Here is a 17,767-nt window from a genome sequence, read left to right on the forward strand (position 1 = left end):
CCTGTACGATGTAGGGGCCACTCCATCAAGCAATGAATGTCGGTTAGATGCCACCTTTGTCGACAGTGGTGGTTTGGTCGGTACACTTTACCCAAGGCAAACGGACAGTCGTCTTAGACTGGCGCTGTAAACACTCAGATCCACATTCTAAACAATTGTACTTCACCTTACACCACTCCCCATGCAGTATCCGCTTTCGTAAAACACGGACATGGATGCACTCAAACAACTCCCGTCCGTGTCGGCACCTCATACGGACAGACGAGACGTGAGATTGATTAGCTGGCCCAGAAAGCGAGTATTTCAACTAATAAAAATTATGCTCCTTTCACGAACACAGCCAATCTCGATTCGACGTAGCTCCTTTTCTTTTCTTCTGGTCACCTGCCTTTTGAAGAGAAGCTGGAGTTCTCCAGAAATTAATTGGTTTCATGGTGAAACAGGTATTACTGTGTGGAGAAGTAATGTACCATTGCAAGGCATAGCTCGCTTTGGTTTCATTCATCATTCCGACGTTGCAGTTCAAAACCAATTTTGCGCTTTGATGTTTCGACATTCGCAATTCCTCCTATATTAAATATCAATAAATCCTTTGATGTTCAACCATTCATTACTTGTGCTTACTCCTCTGCGCGTGCATTTCTATAAAACAATTAAAACGGCCAGCCAGTGGGTACTGTACTGACTCCGTCGTCAGGCTTTTGATGATAAATACCTTTTTTTGCAGACTCTTTCGCTTTTTAGGCACCAGCCTCTCCAGCAGTACCGAACACTCCATCAATGTCGGCATAAATTGAGGCTTCACCAACAGGGATTGCAGTCGCACCAGGATTGATGGAGGCCGCATTGTAGGCATAGAAAGATCCGTCTTGCTCAGCGCCGCCTTCTGCATCCGCGCTAGCCGTGAAATCGTTGGCTGTAGAGTCAGCGGCACCGCCAGCATCTACCGTCACACTATCGACACCACCAGACCCGAGGGCGTACGCGGGAACCACAGTTGCACCAGGGACCGCCGTTGCACCGTATGGCGTGTCAATTGTTGTATAGGCTCCACCGGTGAGAGTGGACGTAAAGCTACCACCCGCGGCGGCGTAAGCCGAGCCGCTTTCGGGAACCGGGGTAGCTTCATCTTCAGCCAAGTCAACCAAAAGCTTGCTGGGCACTTCGATGTTCATCTCGGAGTCGCTGTCATCGTGGTCGTCCTCCTCGGGAGCCATGGTCGATTTAGGAGAGGGTGTTCCCGCCTTGGGAGATTTCGCCTTGGGAGATTTCGCCTTGGCGGACTTGGCACGCGTGGGACTGGAAGTCACGAGCGGCGTGGCAGTAGGAGCCTCTGTAGCACCAGGCGCCAACGAGGCGGTAGCATCCGTGTCGAAAGAACCAACAAAGTAGCCGGTACCGCCGGACGTGGCACTCACAACAGACGGGTCTACAACGCCGTAGTTATAGGCATATCCATTCGATTCAACTCCAGCATGGTCGATCGCGACACCCGCACTACCATCAGTGCTTCCACCCGGACTGCCTGCCGATCCCGTGACCACAAAGCTTCCTTTGTTGTTCACTAGAGCTTCTTGTTTGGTCACTCCTGCACCGGCGCTCCCATAAACCCCGGTAGTGGACACAGCGTCAATGCTTCCGTATCCGTCAGTAGCACCCGACGCCAATCGGCGAGCCCCCTTTAAGCCCCGGGCGGTCGTTTTGGAAGGCGCGTTCGCGTGAGGAGTAGCGACGGAAGCATCCTATTTCGGAAGAAAGGGAATGACTTGTGAGTACGAGTGTATCAACATGTACGGTACCTGTTTTTATTTTATTAGGGCGGAGTGAACGTACCTTGGTGAGATCGAGCTGCGTGGCGAGGAGGCCTCCCATAACGAGGACGGCGGCGACGACTTTAGAAGTAGTGGAGACCATGGTTGCAGTGTTTGTTGAGATAGAAAAGATGAGGCTTGCAAGTGCTCGACAAAGTCAATTTATGAGAACCATTCGTTGCGAGCCTATTGTCCTCTGTATCTCCAGGGTATCGTTTTCAGCGATGTTTACCACCCGTAATCCGATGATTCCAGGGCACGTCCACGATACTATCGCCGAAGCGGAATCCATAAACATTCAATTAACGCTGGCGACTTGCGATGGGAGCGTTGTGATTCTTTTGTATAGCTGAGAGCAGTTTTGCTCCATTTATCGCATGTATCTATTCGAATAGAGCATATAAGCCGATAGGCAAAACGCATATTCTAAGGTTAGTTGAAGCAGACTGATTTTGTGGTGATAGGCCCCTTTAAATAAAATTGAATGTGGAGGTTTCGCTCTTCCTTCATGTGTAATGCTGTTTTTCGCACCCTAAGCACTGCGTGCTCTCAACCCATCTATTTTTCCGGTACCCCATGAGGTCATATGCGAGATTGTCGTCCGTAGGCAAGCAGACGCCACCTTAACGCCGATGCAAACTAATTCCCCGTACACAGGGACAGTCGGATTTTCTCCGTGATCACCCGGATGATTGCGAGATTGTTGTTGCGGATGTGAGAGTAAAGACGTTGCTGGTGGTCGGCTTGCCCCGCGTACAGGCCTTGGCTCCAGCATACTCTTCCGCGTTTCTTCCTGAGAGTATTGCTTCTCCAATACTAACGTAGCAACGCATACTAGCATTTTATGTGGGCGCGAAGGAGTCCGAGAGCGGGAGACAGCGCGACCGACGCCATCTTCTCGTCTTGGACTTGTCCGATAAGGATTTTGCAGCAACGTTAGTATTGTTGCTTCTCCTACTATCAGTGAGTTAGGCGTCTGCCAACCGACAAACAAGGTAGTTTATTTCTTCGTTCCGTAAACATCCTGTGGGAGTGTTGTTCTGGGAATACCATGGAAGGAGCGGCACCGCCATCCAGTATGGATCCAGCCGACAAAGCGGGAGGGGAAGTCATCTTTACTTCCGACGGCCTCGATCCCCTGGAGCCGCCTTTGGCTCTAGTGCGAGCCCCACCGCTGCTCTCGAGCAACCGACGCGACGCTTCGGACGGCTCTCCTGTAGATGAACTCGATACATCCAGTGGCACTGACGTCGTCCAAGCCTTTGAAATCTTTGCCGGCAAAGTCTACGCACCCACCACCACCAACACGTCATTGTCCACGTCGCTGTCCACCAGATCAGCCTCGTTGGAGACACCGCTGGAGCGTCTTGCGCGTCTACAACGTGAATTGACCGAGTTGCAAGCTGATGTGGCACCAACCGCTGGTAGCGATAGCGCCGTACTCACGGCGGTCCAAGATTTGCAAGCCCGCTTGGCGCAGACCAAGCTCATGGCACAGTCGGAATGGACCGAAAAATTGGTCCAAGCCCAATCTCCCCCGGCCCCAGACTCGGCGCCGAGCGCCAGCCCATCCGCTACGTTAAACGATGCCACTCTGCTCCGCCTCCAACGTATGGAACAGACTGTGGGCGTGTCCGCTGCTTCCACCGGTGCTTCTCTCACTGAGCGTCTCTCGCGGTTAGAAACAGCCGCATCCAAACTGGATGATCGCCAGGTAGAGTCCTTGTCGAGAAAGGCCAAGGTCATTCGCCAGGATCTAGAAGCCGCTTCCAAGGCGCGCAATAAGCTCATGTCCTCGACTGGTTCTCGTGCCGAGGATACCAAAACGATTACCGACTTGTACGATCAATTACTGCAATTGCAAGGGCTGTCGGCGCACTTGCCGGCCTTGACTTCTCGCTTGGCCACACTCGCGCATCAGCACGCGGATACCGGCACCTGGGCCGCTCGGCTGCAAGAAACGGAATCTGTAGCCACCCGGCTACAGTCTAGTGTGCTCGTGCTGGAGCAGTCGTTGGATAAGATGCAGCACGGACTGAACGAAAACGTCACCAAAATGGCAGAAAATCTGAAATCTTTGGATGCGAGGCTAGACGCTTTGGGAAACAAGTAGTCGGCTTTTTTATCTCCTCGCAATGGTGTTTTGTAAAGTACTTTGCGATATTGGTCAATGGTCGTTTTCATCAAGTAGTTTCCATTATCACGCTTGTAAATAAACGGTCATCGACATTCAACCTCCACACTACCATATTGAAAGTAGATTTTGCTTGAGAATATCTCCGAGACCTATACACCAACGTAAGATGACATTAAACAGGCAGACCAAATCACATGCAACTCGGTTGTTGCCGACGGCGAAAGCCCTAGAATCAACGCTGTTGCCAATGGTGTCCGCGATACCACAGCCTGTGTCGACGCCATCAGCAACATGACAAAAGTTGGCAATACTGTGGTAGCGGAGGATGCCGCTCCCGTAACGCCAGAGTTTGATGCTGCCCATAACGCGAACGCATGGGGTAAGGGGGCCGCAGCGAAAACAACGGAAAAATGACAACCCCTGGACACTTACCGGCTCAGGCCAAGGCAATCGATAACAGTCCAACGGACATACACTTGCTATGCTGTACCAGCACTGGCAAACGCTACGGACGGGTCGACTATTGCTGCACTAGTCAGCGTGCTCGAAAGTCCATGCTTTGTCAGCACAAAAGCCGTTTGTTGTCCATCGATGACAGACTGCAAAGTGCCTTCCCCCAAAACAAGGTTTGCGGGTAACCCGAGCTCAGCAATTCAACAAACAGCCCTCTTAGACCCTATGTGGCAATTAACCATACTTTCATGGTAAGAGATCGCTTCGAAATTTCGACTATTCCACCCCCAAGAGTACACAAGGCTGCAACGTAGACTACGGTGAATTCTGATGATGTCCTGAAAAAGTGGAAAGCAAAATACTTGTGCAAGGAAAAAGTCCGGGTACCAGGGCAAGATATCCAATTTCCGCCATCGTAGCTTACATTACATGAAAAATTTACTTGATGTCTGACAACTCCATGTTTGAATTCATTTGTCAGCTAACATAGCTGTAACAAAAGAGATTCTGAAATTGAAGTAGCGTCTCCGGTTTGTCGCACACATTTCTTCTCCTGTGATAGAAAAATGTCCTATCGGTACTCACTTAGGTTCCATGCTTTAGCAGACTATTGTAAAAACCCTTTCAGATTTTCCCTCTTCTCTGACCTTAACGGGAAGTTGTGAGAGCCACCCATACATCAACCCGAACTCTTGATATCAGAGACACGGGAAGGGACCGCCTGGGAGTCTCCATCTTCTTTTGCAGACGAGTGTCGGATGGTCGGTGATGTTGATTGCTGATGGCTGGTGAAAAAGACGCGGACCCCAACATACACGAAGTGAGATACCATGGTGGTCAGTCCTAGCTCGGAGAAAATTCAGGCGCGTCGTCGGCTGGGCCTGTTTGTGATTTCCTGCCTGTACACAGTCTTCTACATTGGGGCATTTTTCGGATATGGCCCGATGCAGCTTTTGCTAGAGCAAAACAACGCGTTTTCCTGGAAATGTAGCGCGGAACAACAAAGCGCCGGCGAAATTTGCCCAGCTCAAACTTCTGCGCTTATCAACGTTTCTTTCTTCGCGCAAATTTCACAAATTGTGTCGCCTTTGCTGGGACAGATGGCGGATCAGTTTGGAGCACACACGGTTGCATACTTGATGGCGGCAAGCAGCATCGTCTTTTTAACATTGCTCACGTTAGCAGCCCACTACCATTGGGATCGGGCTTTGTATGTCGCGTTCGGTTTTGGCGCACTTTCTACCTGGTGTGGTGGACTGCTGTCGGTTCAAACTGGTTTGTTCTTTACGGGACAGACTAGATCCCGGGTAATTTTCGTCCTCAATTCATTATTCGATGCAGGCAGCATTACGTATTTGGGTTTGTGGGGCATAGCGGAGGTTAGCGGGGCATCGCTGGCACCAATCGCCGGTGGATATCTGGGGCTAGCAGTGATTTTGTTTGGGGCTGGTACATACTTCTGGTCTGTGGCAGTGCCTGTCAGTGAGGAATCCAAAGGGGCAGATAACGAGCCTCAAAAGAAAACAGACGAAATCTATAAGGATCCCAACATACCGCAGCACGGTGGGGTCCCAGATGACAAATCAGTGGAAGGGTCTGCGTCTTTTGTAGACCAAGTCTCCAACGATACCGACGCCGATAAGGGAATGGGAAGTGATGGTGAATATGTTTTGGTTGCGGATCGAAGTCCCAGGAAGCAGATGACATCTCCTCCTTTTCTAGCTTTGTCGCTCTTTTGGACAATCCATGTTACTTCCAACCAGTTTGCTCTAACTACCACACGTGACTTTCTTGCCTATTTGGGCGACGATGAGCTCGGGAACAGGTATTTAACCATTTTTACTCTCTTGCTCCCGGCTTCGCTGTGTGCACTCCCCTTTGTCGATTATATGATCATCCGATTTGGATTTGTTGGAGGTTTTCAGGGTGTGAATGCTCTCGCACTGGCATATGGAATCATCCGCGTGTCGTCGACCAACCTCAAGGTACAAGTCCTGGGATTCATCTTCTTTTCCTTCTTCCGGAGTTTTTTGTTTGGAGTCTTCTTCAGCTTTTTGCCAACACTGATATCTGGCAATGTTGTGGGTAAAGCAACAGGAGCGATGTTTTTCATTACCGGCGTAACTGCTTTCATCAATATTCCCCTGACCACCTTAGCGATTGAAACGTTTGGTGGTGATTTTTTCGTTCCTAATCTTATCTACTTGTGCCTGGTGCTACCCTGTATAGCGGCGACTGTGTACATCGGACGAGTTGTGGAAACAGAAAAGCTTGAACGACTACAACAGAACACCCAAAAAGACAGCCTCCGCTAGCTAGAAGACTCTACAGCCTCTTTTGTTGAACGCTACAGGCCTAAAAATAGCGAGTCGCATACACCAAGACAGTCGCAACGCGCATTTGCTCTTCATTCTAGAACTGCATTTTTGTTCTAGCAATTGCTTCGTGTTCCTTCATTCTGGCAACACCTCGGAGGGTTCGGTACCAGTTGCCTGCTAGTAACGGCCGCGACTCGTATCGAGAAGCCGATTTTTCTTCTAATGGATGTAGGATATTCAGTATGAGCAAATGACATCAACTGAACTTGCAATGAAGAAAAACTGAAGGTGCAGATATTTACGTTTAAAAAGAAAGTGAAGCATGCTAAACTGTAGAGATCATTACTTGCGTGGGAAAACTACCCATTACACCTATATAGAGAATTGCGCGCCCAAACCCTTGATGTACCTCCGCCTTTTAAAGAATTTTATTCAAAATGCTTAACTGATGGCTTGCTTCGCGCTGTCGAAAGCATTCGAAGTCTTTTTGCGAGCTTTAGCGGAGATCTCGTTGGCCTTGGCTTTGGCTTTCTCCGTTGTGCTCATTGCGTTGTATTTGGCTTCTTGCGCCTTGGATTTGGCTTCCTCAGTCTTGACTTTCGCCTGCGACTCCGCGTTCGCCTTCCACCATTTGGCATCGTCTTTGAGATTGTTGGCAGCATTCTTCACGGAACCGCCCGTATCTCTAGAAAACCATCCAGCCTCGCACGAAGCAACGACGGTGATCGCAAGGAGAATGAAGAGATAAAATCGAGCCATGGTCGTTAAAAATAGGTTTGTAGTTGCAATACTTTTTTGGATAATATTTCAGATTTCTGTCAAGGAGATCCATGTATGAGAAGACAGGTAGAGTGGCCCCCGTGCAGCGGCTCAAATTCGATTAGAGCAATTCCATTTTAGGAGTGTTTTCGAACAACGAAAACTTCTTTCGAATTCGGGTGCTTTCTACTGCCCCCCGAGCGCCTTTTCGCGAACCCGAGCCTTTCCTTGAAGTCACCAAGGGACGACAGACAAGCGACTTGAGGGTAGCAACGAAAAGAATTCCGCAGTAAGCTAGGTAGAAGCGAGACCTTTCCTAACATACAGTGTTGTTCAGGACAGCTGTGCCAGAATGGAAACTACTCCATGCTTTCTTTTCTCGCTCCTAAATCACAGTCAATTCGGATCGTGTTTAGGTCTCTGTTGAAATTATCGCAAGTAATTCGAATCTCTTATCAATGGGTTTTTCATAATAGAGCGCTATCCATTTCCATGGAGACGAACGAACTCCAATGTTTTCATCCACAAAAGAGCAATTTTGTATCGAAGGTTCGAGAAACATGAGCGGAATTCGAAGTTCGGGAAATTCAGAGGTCCCGCAACACGCAAACAAGGCACACACAACCATGATCTTTCAAATTCTACGGAATCGAGAATTTTACAATCTCCGAAGGGACTAACTGACAGCCCCATGCTTCCACGTTGAACACCAGATTTTCTTGTTCATTTTTGTACGCGTTCTCGTCTACCACTGACAGGAAGGAAGCCTTTACTGCATAAACTATACTGTACCTCGGTGTAGTAGCATATAAAGGTCATTTTGCATTTACACGACCACATCCAACGAAGTGTAAGTATCTCTGTATAGTTTATTCACAGGTAGAGGAGACTGCTGGTTTCAGGAACCTACAACGCCATGAATTCGAACTCCCCTTTTTCGGCACACAGCGATATTCTGGATGCCCCCCTCCCATCCAAGGACGACCCCGCTACCAGGCTCCGCCTCGTGGAAGAATGCAAATCGCGTGGAAAGGCTGCCGTCCAGGCGGGCCACTGGCCGGATGCGGCGGCTTTGTACGGAAAAGCTTTGGAGTGCTACGTCGGTCAGGATAGCGATACTGCCAAAACCGAAACGGCGATCTTGTACTCCAACGTCTCGTTGGTTCGCGCCAAAATGAGCCAATGGTCAATGGCACAGGAAGCTGCCCAACAAGCGGTCCAAGCCGACCAAGTCTACGTAAAAGGATGGTGGAGGCTGGGACAGGCGGAGTCAGCTATGGGAAACTACACAAAATCGGTTGAGGCCTTGCAGCAGGCCACAAAATTAGAACCGGATAATAAGGCATTGCAAAAGGAGCTGACCAAGCAAGAGGAGAAGGCGAAGAAAGCAGCCGAGGAGAAAAAGAAAGAAGCCGATACGCCGGCGGCAATGCGAGTGGATGAGCCACAAACAATTGAAAAGAAAGCTGCGGCAACGGATTCTAATTCGACTCCTTCCAGCACTGCCAAAACAAAAGAGGACGACAGTGCCATGCAAGTTGACATTGACGGAACTGATTTTTCCAAATCGGAACACATCCGTGGCTACAAAATTGTCAACGGGAAGAAAACATCTTTTTTTCACAACGAACTGTCCGAAGACGCGGCGAGATTAATTGGTGACATTGCCCCCAAAAAGTTGGACGCCGACACGGGATCGTCTAGTACAGCCGCCGGAGCGAAAGGGACGTCGGCTTGGAATCAGGCCGGGACCTGGGAAGAGAAGGACGTAACCAACTGGGCGAAAACTTCGCTGCGAGAACGGCTTTTGGCAACGACATACACGCTTCCCGAATCCTCTCCCGCACCCGGTGCCTTGGTGCTCGTAACGGAGGCCAAAGTGACGGGCAACGCCAGCTGTGCGGCGGTGAGGGGCAAGAAACGGTACATTTACGAATTGTGCGTCACTTTGGACTGGAGTTTCTCGCACGGGGACCACCAGGCTGACGGGAGTATCGTTCTGCCGGACGTGGACGGCACTTGCGTATTGGGTGATGGCTACGAGGAAGCGAATTGGAAGGTCGATCGCGCGGATGATCCCAGCATGCGACCGCTGCTCGAAACCTTTGTCCATAAACAAGGATGGCGTGAGGCAATTCATGAAACGATTGACGATTGGGTGCGCCATTTCAAAGACACGTATTAGGATGCCTTTGACCACGGTACTGGTGCAGAAACAATGCTGCACACTCCGTTGACGAGAGGGCTGTAGAGCATGGGATTTAAGTTCCACATGGACAAATACTATACCTAGGAATACCTCTTTAGATTACCTTCGCCTTTCTTCTTTCCCACGCAACACAAAAAACGCTTCACTATTTTCCTCGGAACTTTCCAGCATTGTTTTCACATTCGTTCACACGCCTTCCTTGGGAATACTGTCGTAGTCCAAATTCTTCATATCTGACAAGGAACTACCCAACAAGGGACTCAATTGGGACAATCGTTGTTCCTTGCGTGCCTCAGCCGTGCTTCCTTCACCATCATCGCTCAGCAAGGCATCCTCAACCTCTTGTTGGGAAATTTCCGGCTTAAGACACCACCAAAACCCGAACGGATGGATCCGGAACTCCTGGGCATCCTCCATCGACGCGTACAACGCCAAATCCACACCTTCGTCCAACCAACTCATGAGTACAGCAAAGAGAGCTCCAACCGCCAGAGCCCAAAGCAGTTGCATATCCGTCTCCATAAGGTATCCAAACCAGCCTGAGGGGGTGCCGAACGCCATGTACGCGCCCATGCCTGCTACCGTGAGCAACACCAACGTCTGAACGACGTACGCCGCAATAAAGAGTGCCTTGTTCCGGCCAGCCGTCGGAATACGTTTCAGGTGCATGGATTTGAGGAAAAGGGTACTCAGTAAACAGGCGGCGAAGCCACCGCAGACCAAATGCTTCGAGGGGCCGGGCAAGGCCGCGGTCGCCGCTAAGTACTCGTGGGTCAACAAGTTGAGACCCGAACCCATAACGGTCGTGGACAGGAGGAGCATGAATTGGCCCACATTGAAAAAGAAACCAGCGGCCCGGTTCACGAGCAAAGCGTGATCCTCGGCTAACGTATCCGAGTCGTCGTCAACGTAAAGTAGCTTGATGCAAAAGAATAGTAGGCAAGCGGCGCCCAAAAAGGCGTAGTCCTGCAGACTCGGTGTCTGGTACGAAAAGAATTCACTCGCCACGACAACGACGCTCTGCAAGAGGAAACCCAAAAGTAGAATGAACAAGACGCTTCGCTGGGAGCAGGCAGCTGGAGAACAACAGAAAGGGCGGGATGAGTCAAAGAGAGAACACTAGTTGGGAGAATGCGCTTGTCTCCTTGGACGCGTCCAAAACGTACCGTGAAAGTCGTTGGCTAGAAAAGCCCGGGGCACGCGCATCGACGAGATAAGCGCGGCCAGGACCAGGAGCCATCGATAGTGATACGCAACATCAAAGACGAGGATAGCGATCAAGTACAGCACCATTTCCACGGTAAAGAGGACAATATTGAGCATCGCGTAGGCCGCCACGTGTTGCGAGAGTGCGTTGGAGGGGTCTCCGGTGATGGCGACCCGTACGTGCAAGAGCGCGTGTAGTCCCGCACAAAAGGCGGCACAGGCCAGGATGCGCGAGGCATCCTCCGTGTCCAGTGGCTGCGGGACTGACAAGGAGGCAAACAGAATCGCAAAGCACGTGACGAGTGTGACAATGGTTGCCGAAACGTCGGAGGTATCAAAGCGGGTATTGTAGGACGCCTGTTTACTCCAGATGGTCCAAAAGATGGCAAAGTAGAAAACCCGGGGTAGATCGATGTATCCCATTTGCGAAATAACGACTCCGACGCGTGTCAAGGCGGTGACAATAACGAGATTAAAGAACAAACTCGACAAACTCAGCGCGGGCCGTCGGGTCATGGTTCGTTTTTGACTTTCATTTTCCTGAAGGACTCCCGGCAAGAGTGTAGGAGCCCTCCATATCCCTCCCTGATGCCAGGGCTGCTCTTCAAAATCACGCTGCGCCAGGAGCGGGGACGACTTGGTCCGCACCCGCCGAAGTTCGTTCGCCAGTTTGACGAGGGAGTGGAAAAGTTTGCGCTTGCCGGCCTTTTCGTGAGCAATTTGCGCCTTGGCCTGTGCGAGTTCTTCCTCCACCGTCGCGGGCTTTTTCTTCTTTTTGGAAGACGATCTCTGCGACGGATTTCCCGAACGCAGCACGGTGTCGTCGTCGAGATTGTTGTTGGTGGTGGACGATCGCACCGGTGTCGATGACAGAGGATCCTGGGCAATCTGGCGGGCTTCCTGGATGATGCGATCCGGGGTCGACGCCACCGGAAACGTGACATTCTTCTTCTCCTTTTCCTGCAACAGGTAAGAGTACAAGAACACGGGGTTAGTTTGTTAGTTCTTTCGTTCCTACGTTTGTTTCAACCCGATTTTCCTCTGGCTCTAGTCCAGCACGGGAAGCGGGAAAGGTGAAGGAAGGAACCGGTACGTGCGTGCAACATAGAACGAAACCTACCGGACTTGCTTTGAAGAAACGTTTCATCTTGACTCTGTAGGGGAAGAAGACAATGTAATCCGAGCAAAGATGACGAGGAGCAGCACTTTCGTGACGGGTTCGACCGATCAATCGTTCGATCCTGGTATGTGTTCTGTGCTCACAGTCAGTACGATCCGTAAGATCGAGGATCATTGTTAGCGAGGTAAGCCAGCCAGCCAGTCAGCCTAGCTAGCTTGCGAATTCGTTTCGTCGCGGCGGAATAGGCGGTCGCCGGAAGATCCATCCGTACTCCGAGGCGGTAGGAACTCCAAGAATTTCTTCTCATTCGGGCTCGTGTGCTACATACGAACTCCACACTGGTGGTAGCAGACTATACCTACCTACCCTTCCCATACAGTGTATCTCTAGCAAGTTAGCTAGCATCAGTGTGCATTTTTCGTCTTTTTTTATTTCTAAACTACTCAGAGCAAGGCGTAAACGAAATACCGATTGACAGTAAGGAGAAATATACCTTTTCCAAATGCAAGACAGGAGTTATTTAAACGAAAAAGACAATGGGATGTAGACATCCTCTGGGCGACTCTGTACCGGTGGCGAACAATGACGCAACAGTCAAACGAAGCAGATACAACACCCTTCAATATGATCCCCTAGCCAAAACATGTTTCCTTCGCTGCTACTCGATCCCATGATCAATGCGGTTTGGGCACTAAGCTTCTTTGACGAAGCGCGAGTGGGATCAGAAAAAGCAGTCCAACCTTGCTCCTCTCCTAGAGCAAAAGTAGAGCTGTGTCTCGGCAAACTACGACAAGCCGCACAAGTGGACATCCGTAGCGTGCGTCGCAAAACTTTATTGGTAGGGAAATCTATCATCCCTTGCGTTTCCGCTTCGTCCGACGAGTCGGAGGAGTCTCGTTTTTCTTACTTGCAATAGGATTTGCGTTGCTTTTCGTTTCAGCTTTTTCTTCCCCTTCGCTATCGTTGCCGTCCTCTTCTTTAGAAGCACTGCCGGTATCGTCTTCTTCCATCGCCTCCATATTGTCCCCCTCTGTGCGTTTTTCTTTTTTCGCGGGAGGTCTTTCCGTTGCTTCGTTCGAGACTTCCAAACTGCGCTTGCGATTCTGCGTGGCGGCCGCGGCCGCTTGTTCGGATGTCGGCTCGACCGCTATTGTTGTACCCACGGGTGTCGGTCGCATGTGCCGCGCAATGTTCGTACACGACGAGGAAAACCACCGTGCGTCCCCGGGCATCCGACGACTGCCACCCGGCACGGGGGCGGCTCCGGCGTTTCCCCCCGGGTCGCGGGCGTCAATGAACCCGTCCCATCCGCGAAAGATGTGGTGCGTGCCGGCCTCGTCGTGGTACGTTTCTTCACCCCGCTGTATCTGTTTTTGAATCTCTACCGTCGCGCGCGAGAGTTTCACGAGTTGCTCTTCCAGTGCGGCGGCCGTCCAGATGTGCGTCGATGCGACACTTGGTGACACCGCGACCGTGGCAGGAGTCGTACGGCCCTGTTGCAGTCGCAAGCGCTCCCGGAGTACGAGCGGAAGCGCAACCCCGGATCGACGGAAGGCTGGACTATCGGGACGCATTCTGTGTGGGGTGAAATTCGGAGGATTCCCGTCGTCGTGTGCCCTCTAAGAGTAGAAAGAACACCATGATCCAGTGGCTATGGCCAGAGAGACGTCCGTGTGCAGCAACCCGCTTTTTGGTGCGTTTGGCAAATGTTGCTTTGACCCTAACCCTTTCATTCAATCCATTTCCCGGCGCCCTCCCAAGTGGGGGTTCCTCTCACTGTCATTGTCGACCATATAATTTTTGTAAGTGGAGAGATCTACTCTCTAGAATAGACAACAATGTAACGCTTTTTCCTAATAGCGTATATGTTGGATGATAACTTGGTCTAATCTAATGGGAGACAACCATACTTTAAGTAGGCGCGTATCTTTTTACAGTTGACAGCCTTGGCAGACACTGCCTACTAACCCCCCAGTCGCCTTTCATGTACACGAAACGCCGCTGGCGTTGGCGTACTCCCGCTCGTACTTGATGTGCACACCCTCGTCCACCATGCGTATACCTTTGGACCACCGGGCCGAATCCATGGGCATGGAACAAGTGAAAAAGGTCCGTACGAATCGCTTGACAGACGGAACCAGACCCAACTCTCTCCATAGCAGATACAGTACCTTTTCGGAATTCATACTCCGGCCGGGTATGACGTTTTGAAAAATGTAGGGTTTGCGCACAAAGGTCGGCATCACCTCCAAGGTTTTCCTTATCAAGCTGGATGGCGCAACGTAAAACCGGTCGTTGTAGCCGCCAAAGTCCTCACCTTCCGCCAACCAGAGACTCTCGGGGTCTAACTTGGACAAGTCAATAGGGCACTTATAGAATTGATCCGTCCGAGTTACAATGAATCGATCGTACTGCTGCTCCCAGCCATTGCGTTTAATTCGTTCCGCCACAAAATATCGAAACATGTGCACAATAGCCGCGCTAGCTCTGTACCCCTCGACCCCCCTAGAATTGAGTAGTGCGTTTCGGCAGGGTAGAGTTGGAGGATGGTCTCGCGCCAAGCTGGTCCGTCAATTAGATCAATAGCGTCTGCCCAGTCGTCGTACCGAGGAATCCACTCAATGTGGCGGGCCCGTGCGAACAGAGACGCGTTCTTGTACTCAAGCTGACTGGGAACCTGCACGAATAGCGCCAGGTCCGCGTGGTTCAAGTCCAAGACATTTTCGTACAACGTGCTCCAAGCCTTTTCGCCGCATCGCAAATCACCAGTCAAGATTACCAAAGTACGATTATTGGACGGCGTTTGAGATTCTAGGAACAACCTGGGAAGCGGCTTATCCCCCAGGGGCAGCGTATCGGAAGGGAGCGCCGCGATGGTGTCGTACAGAGCGCGGCCTGTCAAGTTGGAGAACTCTTCTAACAGTCCTGGACGGGTTTTCTTTCCCAATTTCGTCACCGTCGGAATGTCGAAACCAGTAGCGCGACTCTTTTGAAAAAAGGCCAGCTATTGAAAACACACCGATAGCGACGGATTTCATCAAAAAACGTCGCGAGATTCTACGTTGTTTGGGACGCACGGTCTGTTGGGTTCCCATAGAAAGAGAGGAGAAGGCGGCGGTTCCCGACAGCTTCCGCAGCATTTTTCAACAATAAGACGCCTCACAGTCAGACTAGAATTCGAAGCAGGATAGCCGAAAAATGGAGTTTTCTAAAATGTGTGACCTAAAGTATGTGGGTACCGAAATAAGAGCAAGTCTTTTTGGAAAAGCCCCCCCCCCCCCCCCCATCGGGCCAACTCGCTTTCGATCAAATTTGAGTCGGACCGGAAAAGCGAATCCGCGATCGAGGTCATTGGTCATTTCGCGTTTTACAGTTAGGAATGCAAGCCTATGATGAAGTATGTTTGCTAAAAAAATGAAGTCCTATCGGACGACGCTATGACTCATTCAGAAAACATGAAAGGGATTTTACAGTTAATACTGAAAGAAGACATCGCAGTGGACAGAGTCTAAAAATCTGCAGTCACGGGCTCGTTTATATCCTAAGCCAGGATTTCCCTACACCATTGGGGCAATTAACACTCCATTCCCGTTCCGGGACTCCTTCTTGTCCCGGAGCCTGCCTCTTTAAGCTTCAATCCCTTGAAAAAGGTCAGAAAGATATTTCTATTCAAAGGGGCTTGGTGAGTGCCACTAATCCTTTGAAAATGACGGAACAGTGATCTGGATTTCACCTCCCACCAGTTTGGGTGGGGTTAGGGGCGAAACAAGTTGAACCAGTATATTTCTACGTGATTTTCAAACCACAATCGGGTCCATAGCTCCACCAAGCCTGTTTCTTGTTGCAAGAGAGGTTGTGGCTGGAAAAATTTCCTGAAAAAGTCTTTCGTCAGTTAGCTCACAGTCAGTTAAATGAAAGCCAACAAACAATCCATGTTCCCAATTCCACATTCCAAACACATCTTCACATCAACCAACCCGAGCGACATTGCTTCCTAGATATTGACACCGACAGTGTTTTTGCTAACGTGAACAGTACTGGGCCGTTCTAGATAGCGTAACTCCCCGATTACTGTGAACTTTCAATTTGTTTGCACCTTTTGTTCCACACACCGCAAATCTCAGTCAATAACTGACTGAACCCACCACCTGGATTTGTCTTGAATAGAGCTTTCCAAAGATGCCATGATCTAGCATTGCTCTACATTTCTGTACATCTAAAAATGATTTTAACAGTAAAACGACATAAATCCCGCTGATATCTCTATTTTCGGATCCATGCATGACGTCACACTAACTTTTCAATGGCTTTGCACAAGAAATTTGATTTGTACTTCTTCAATTCCCATCAATAGTATGCATCCATTTCTCTTGTCTTTAGCTTATAGATGGCTTCACATTACTAACCATAAAGAATGTCTTACCACCCGAGTTGGTTCCGTGTTGATATTGTAGGTACAGAAGAGTCCATTACTGGTCAATCATGTGAAGAACACAATATATGTGGGAAAGCTCTTACCTTGGATGCAATAGTTCATCTCTATGTTGTGCAGATAATTTGCTTGTATATAAAAACAACCCACAAATGGCAATATCCAGAATGAAGATAAGGTAATAGGGAGCAGCATGTCAGTAGCAAAACAGCTCTTGAACTTGTCAAAGAGTTCTTAGTCTAATTGAACTTGTTACAATATACACCAATGTACACCGTATGGACAGAAGCGCTGTTAGGAACAGAGCCTGGTCCTAAGGGACTTAGGGACTGTAAAATTCTACTTGTTGGCAACGCTCCCCTTGGGTTAGGCAGCAGATACAAGGACCTATGTGTAAACTGGCAATGCGGATCAAAGAACTTATAAAACAATGATTGAAGAATTAGTGCTATAAACTAGTTCTTGTTGCTCCTCCAATTTGCCAAGATACTACAAAACCTGAGGAATAAACTCAAATGTACACAAATATCTTTCTTCCGTCATAGTATCCTTATATCATGACGCGCGCTCACATATACTTACAGTGGAAACGGAAATACCTTTCATAAATTGCATGCCGCGGGAAATGGAGCGCATCTATTTACATCTGTTAGTCAGGCAATAAGTATTGTCAGTCCCACTCCGTTGCCACAGTCAGAACACGACATGTTCAGTCGTGTTCTCTCCAACGCACAATACATCATTGTATCTAGGGATTTCATGCAATAAGACCGAGTTAACTTCCATACGACTCGTCTCCCTTATGAACACTCCAACCGCCATTCACCGTGTTGACGTCTAGAGGACGGATATCACTAGGAGACATGTTGCATGGTACTATACTGTGACAGAACTACAGGTTTCAGTTCTACTCTAAATTTAGAATAAACTGGAGTCCAAAAACCAATAAAAGAGATTTTTGACTTGATGATTTTTTACCCATTCAATATGATCTTAATTGCAACATGGTTTGGAAATGCATCAGAGCTGTCCCATTTAACGAGAAGCCAGTATCAGGCTGCTTGTCACAATATACACCAAGGCGACATGCCTCTGGGACAAGAGATGCCTAACACTGTCTATGGAAGTGTGAGTCAAGGTGGTAATTGTGGTGGGATTGTTTCCTTTATGTTGGCCTTATTGTACAACCCGATGTATACGCGGTATGGTCAGAGTTGTCCCGTATCGGAAGCAACAGGAGTTGAACTCAAGGATGGAGAATAGGACACAGTCCCACAAACTACAAGGAGAGTGACAAGCAGGATGGTTACTCACCAAGTAAT

The 17,767-nt window shown here is 49.6% G+C and overlaps 8 protein-coding genes across 8 annotated transcripts; 3 read left to right on the forward strand and 5 right to left on the reverse strand.

The window, feature by feature from the left end:
• Positions 1 to 740: 740 nt before the first annotated feature.
• PHATRDRAFT_47587 (predicted protein) lies at positions 741 to 1,959 on the reverse strand (the record flags this gene model as incomplete). The annotated part of the gene is made up of 2 exons (XM_002181982.1): positions 1,834 to 1,959; positions 741 to 1,742 (listed from the first exon to the last, which is right to left on the reverse strand). The coding sequence occupies exons 1-2, from the start codon at positions 1,912 to 1,914 to the stop codon at positions 741 to 743; spliced, it is 1,083 nt and encodes a 360-aa protein (XP_002182018.1). The 5' UTR covers positions 1,915 to 1,959.
• A 903-nt stretch (positions 1,960 to 2,862) lies between these two features.
• Positions 2,863 to 4,362, forward strand: PHATRDRAFT_37835 (predicted protein; the record flags this gene model as incomplete). The annotated part of the gene is made up of 2 exons (XM_002181825.1): positions 2,863 to 3,858; positions 4,129 to 4,362. The coding sequence occupies 2 exons, from the start codon at positions 2,863 to 2,865 to the stop codon at positions 4,360 to 4,362; spliced, it is 1,230 nt and encodes a 409-aa protein (XP_002181861.1).
• A 730-nt stretch (positions 4,363 to 5,092) lies between these two features.
• PHATRDRAFT_47588 (predicted protein) lies at positions 5,093 to 7,046 on the forward strand. The gene has a single exon (XM_002181826.1). It carries the CDS (start codon positions 5,232 to 5,234, stop codon positions 6,714 to 6,716), a length of 1,485 nt encoding a protein of 494 aa, XP_002181862.1. The 5' UTR covers positions 5,093 to 5,231; the 3' UTR covers positions 6,717 to 7,046.
• Positions 7,047 to 7,160: 114 nt separating this feature from the next.
• PHATRDRAFT_37837 (predicted protein) lies at positions 7,161 to 7,478 on the reverse strand (the record flags this gene model as incomplete). The annotated part of the gene is made up of 1 exon (XM_002181983.1): positions 7,161 to 7,478. The coding sequence occupies one exon, from the start codon at positions 7,476 to 7,478 to the stop codon at positions 7,161 to 7,163; it is 318 nt and encodes a 105-aa protein (XP_002182019.1).
• A 791-nt stretch (positions 7,479 to 8,269) lies between these two features.
• PHATRDRAFT_47589 (predicted protein) lies at positions 8,270 to 9,663 on the forward strand (the record flags this gene model as incomplete). The annotated part of the gene is made up of 1 exon (XM_002181827.1): positions 8,270 to 9,663. The coding sequence occupies exon 1, from the start codon at positions 8,395 to 8,397 to the stop codon at positions 9,661 to 9,663; it is 1,269 nt and encodes a 422-aa protein (XP_002181863.1). The 5' UTR covers positions 8,270 to 8,394.
• A 210-nt stretch (positions 9,664 to 9,873) lies between these two features.
• PHATRDRAFT_47590 (predicted protein) lies at positions 9,874 to 12,320 on the reverse strand (the record flags this gene model as incomplete). The annotated part of the gene is given in 4 exon segments (XM_002181984.1): positions 9,874 to 10,763; positions 10,854 to 11,853; positions 12,014 to 12,146; positions 12,166 to 12,320. 4 exon segments carry the CDS (start codon positions 12,318 to 12,320, stop codon positions 9,874 to 9,876), a joined length of 2,178 nt encoding a protein of 725 aa, XP_002182020.1.
• A 544-nt stretch (positions 12,321 to 12,864) lies between these two features.
• On the reverse strand, positions 12,865 to 13,587 carry PHATRDRAFT_37840 (predicted protein; the record flags this gene model as incomplete). The annotated part of the gene is made up of 1 exon (XM_002181985.1): positions 12,865 to 13,587. The coding sequence occupies one exon, from the start codon at positions 13,585 to 13,587 to the stop codon at positions 12,865 to 12,867; it is 723 nt and encodes a 240-aa protein (XP_002182021.1).
• A 408-nt stretch (positions 13,588 to 13,995) lies between these two features.
• PHATRDRAFT_47591 (predicted protein) lies at positions 13,996 to 15,153 on the reverse strand (the record flags this gene model as incomplete). The annotated part of the gene is made up of 3 exons (XM_002181986.1): positions 13,996 to 14,518; positions 14,620 to 15,017; positions 15,091 to 15,153. 3 exons carry the CDS (start codon positions 15,151 to 15,153, stop codon positions 13,996 to 13,998), a joined length of 984 nt encoding a protein of 327 aa, XP_002182022.1.
• Between the last annotated feature and the right edge of the window lie 2,614 nt (positions 15,154 to 17,767).

The sequence above is a fragment of the Phaeodactylum tricornutum genome, chromosome 14, assembly GCF_000150955.2.
Source record: "Phaeodactylum tricornutum CCAP 1055/1 chromosome 14, whole genome shotgun sequence".
Lineage (NCBI taxonomy): Eukaryota > Bacillariophyta > Bacillariophyceae > Surirellales > Neidiaceae > Phaeodactylum > Phaeodactylum tricornutum.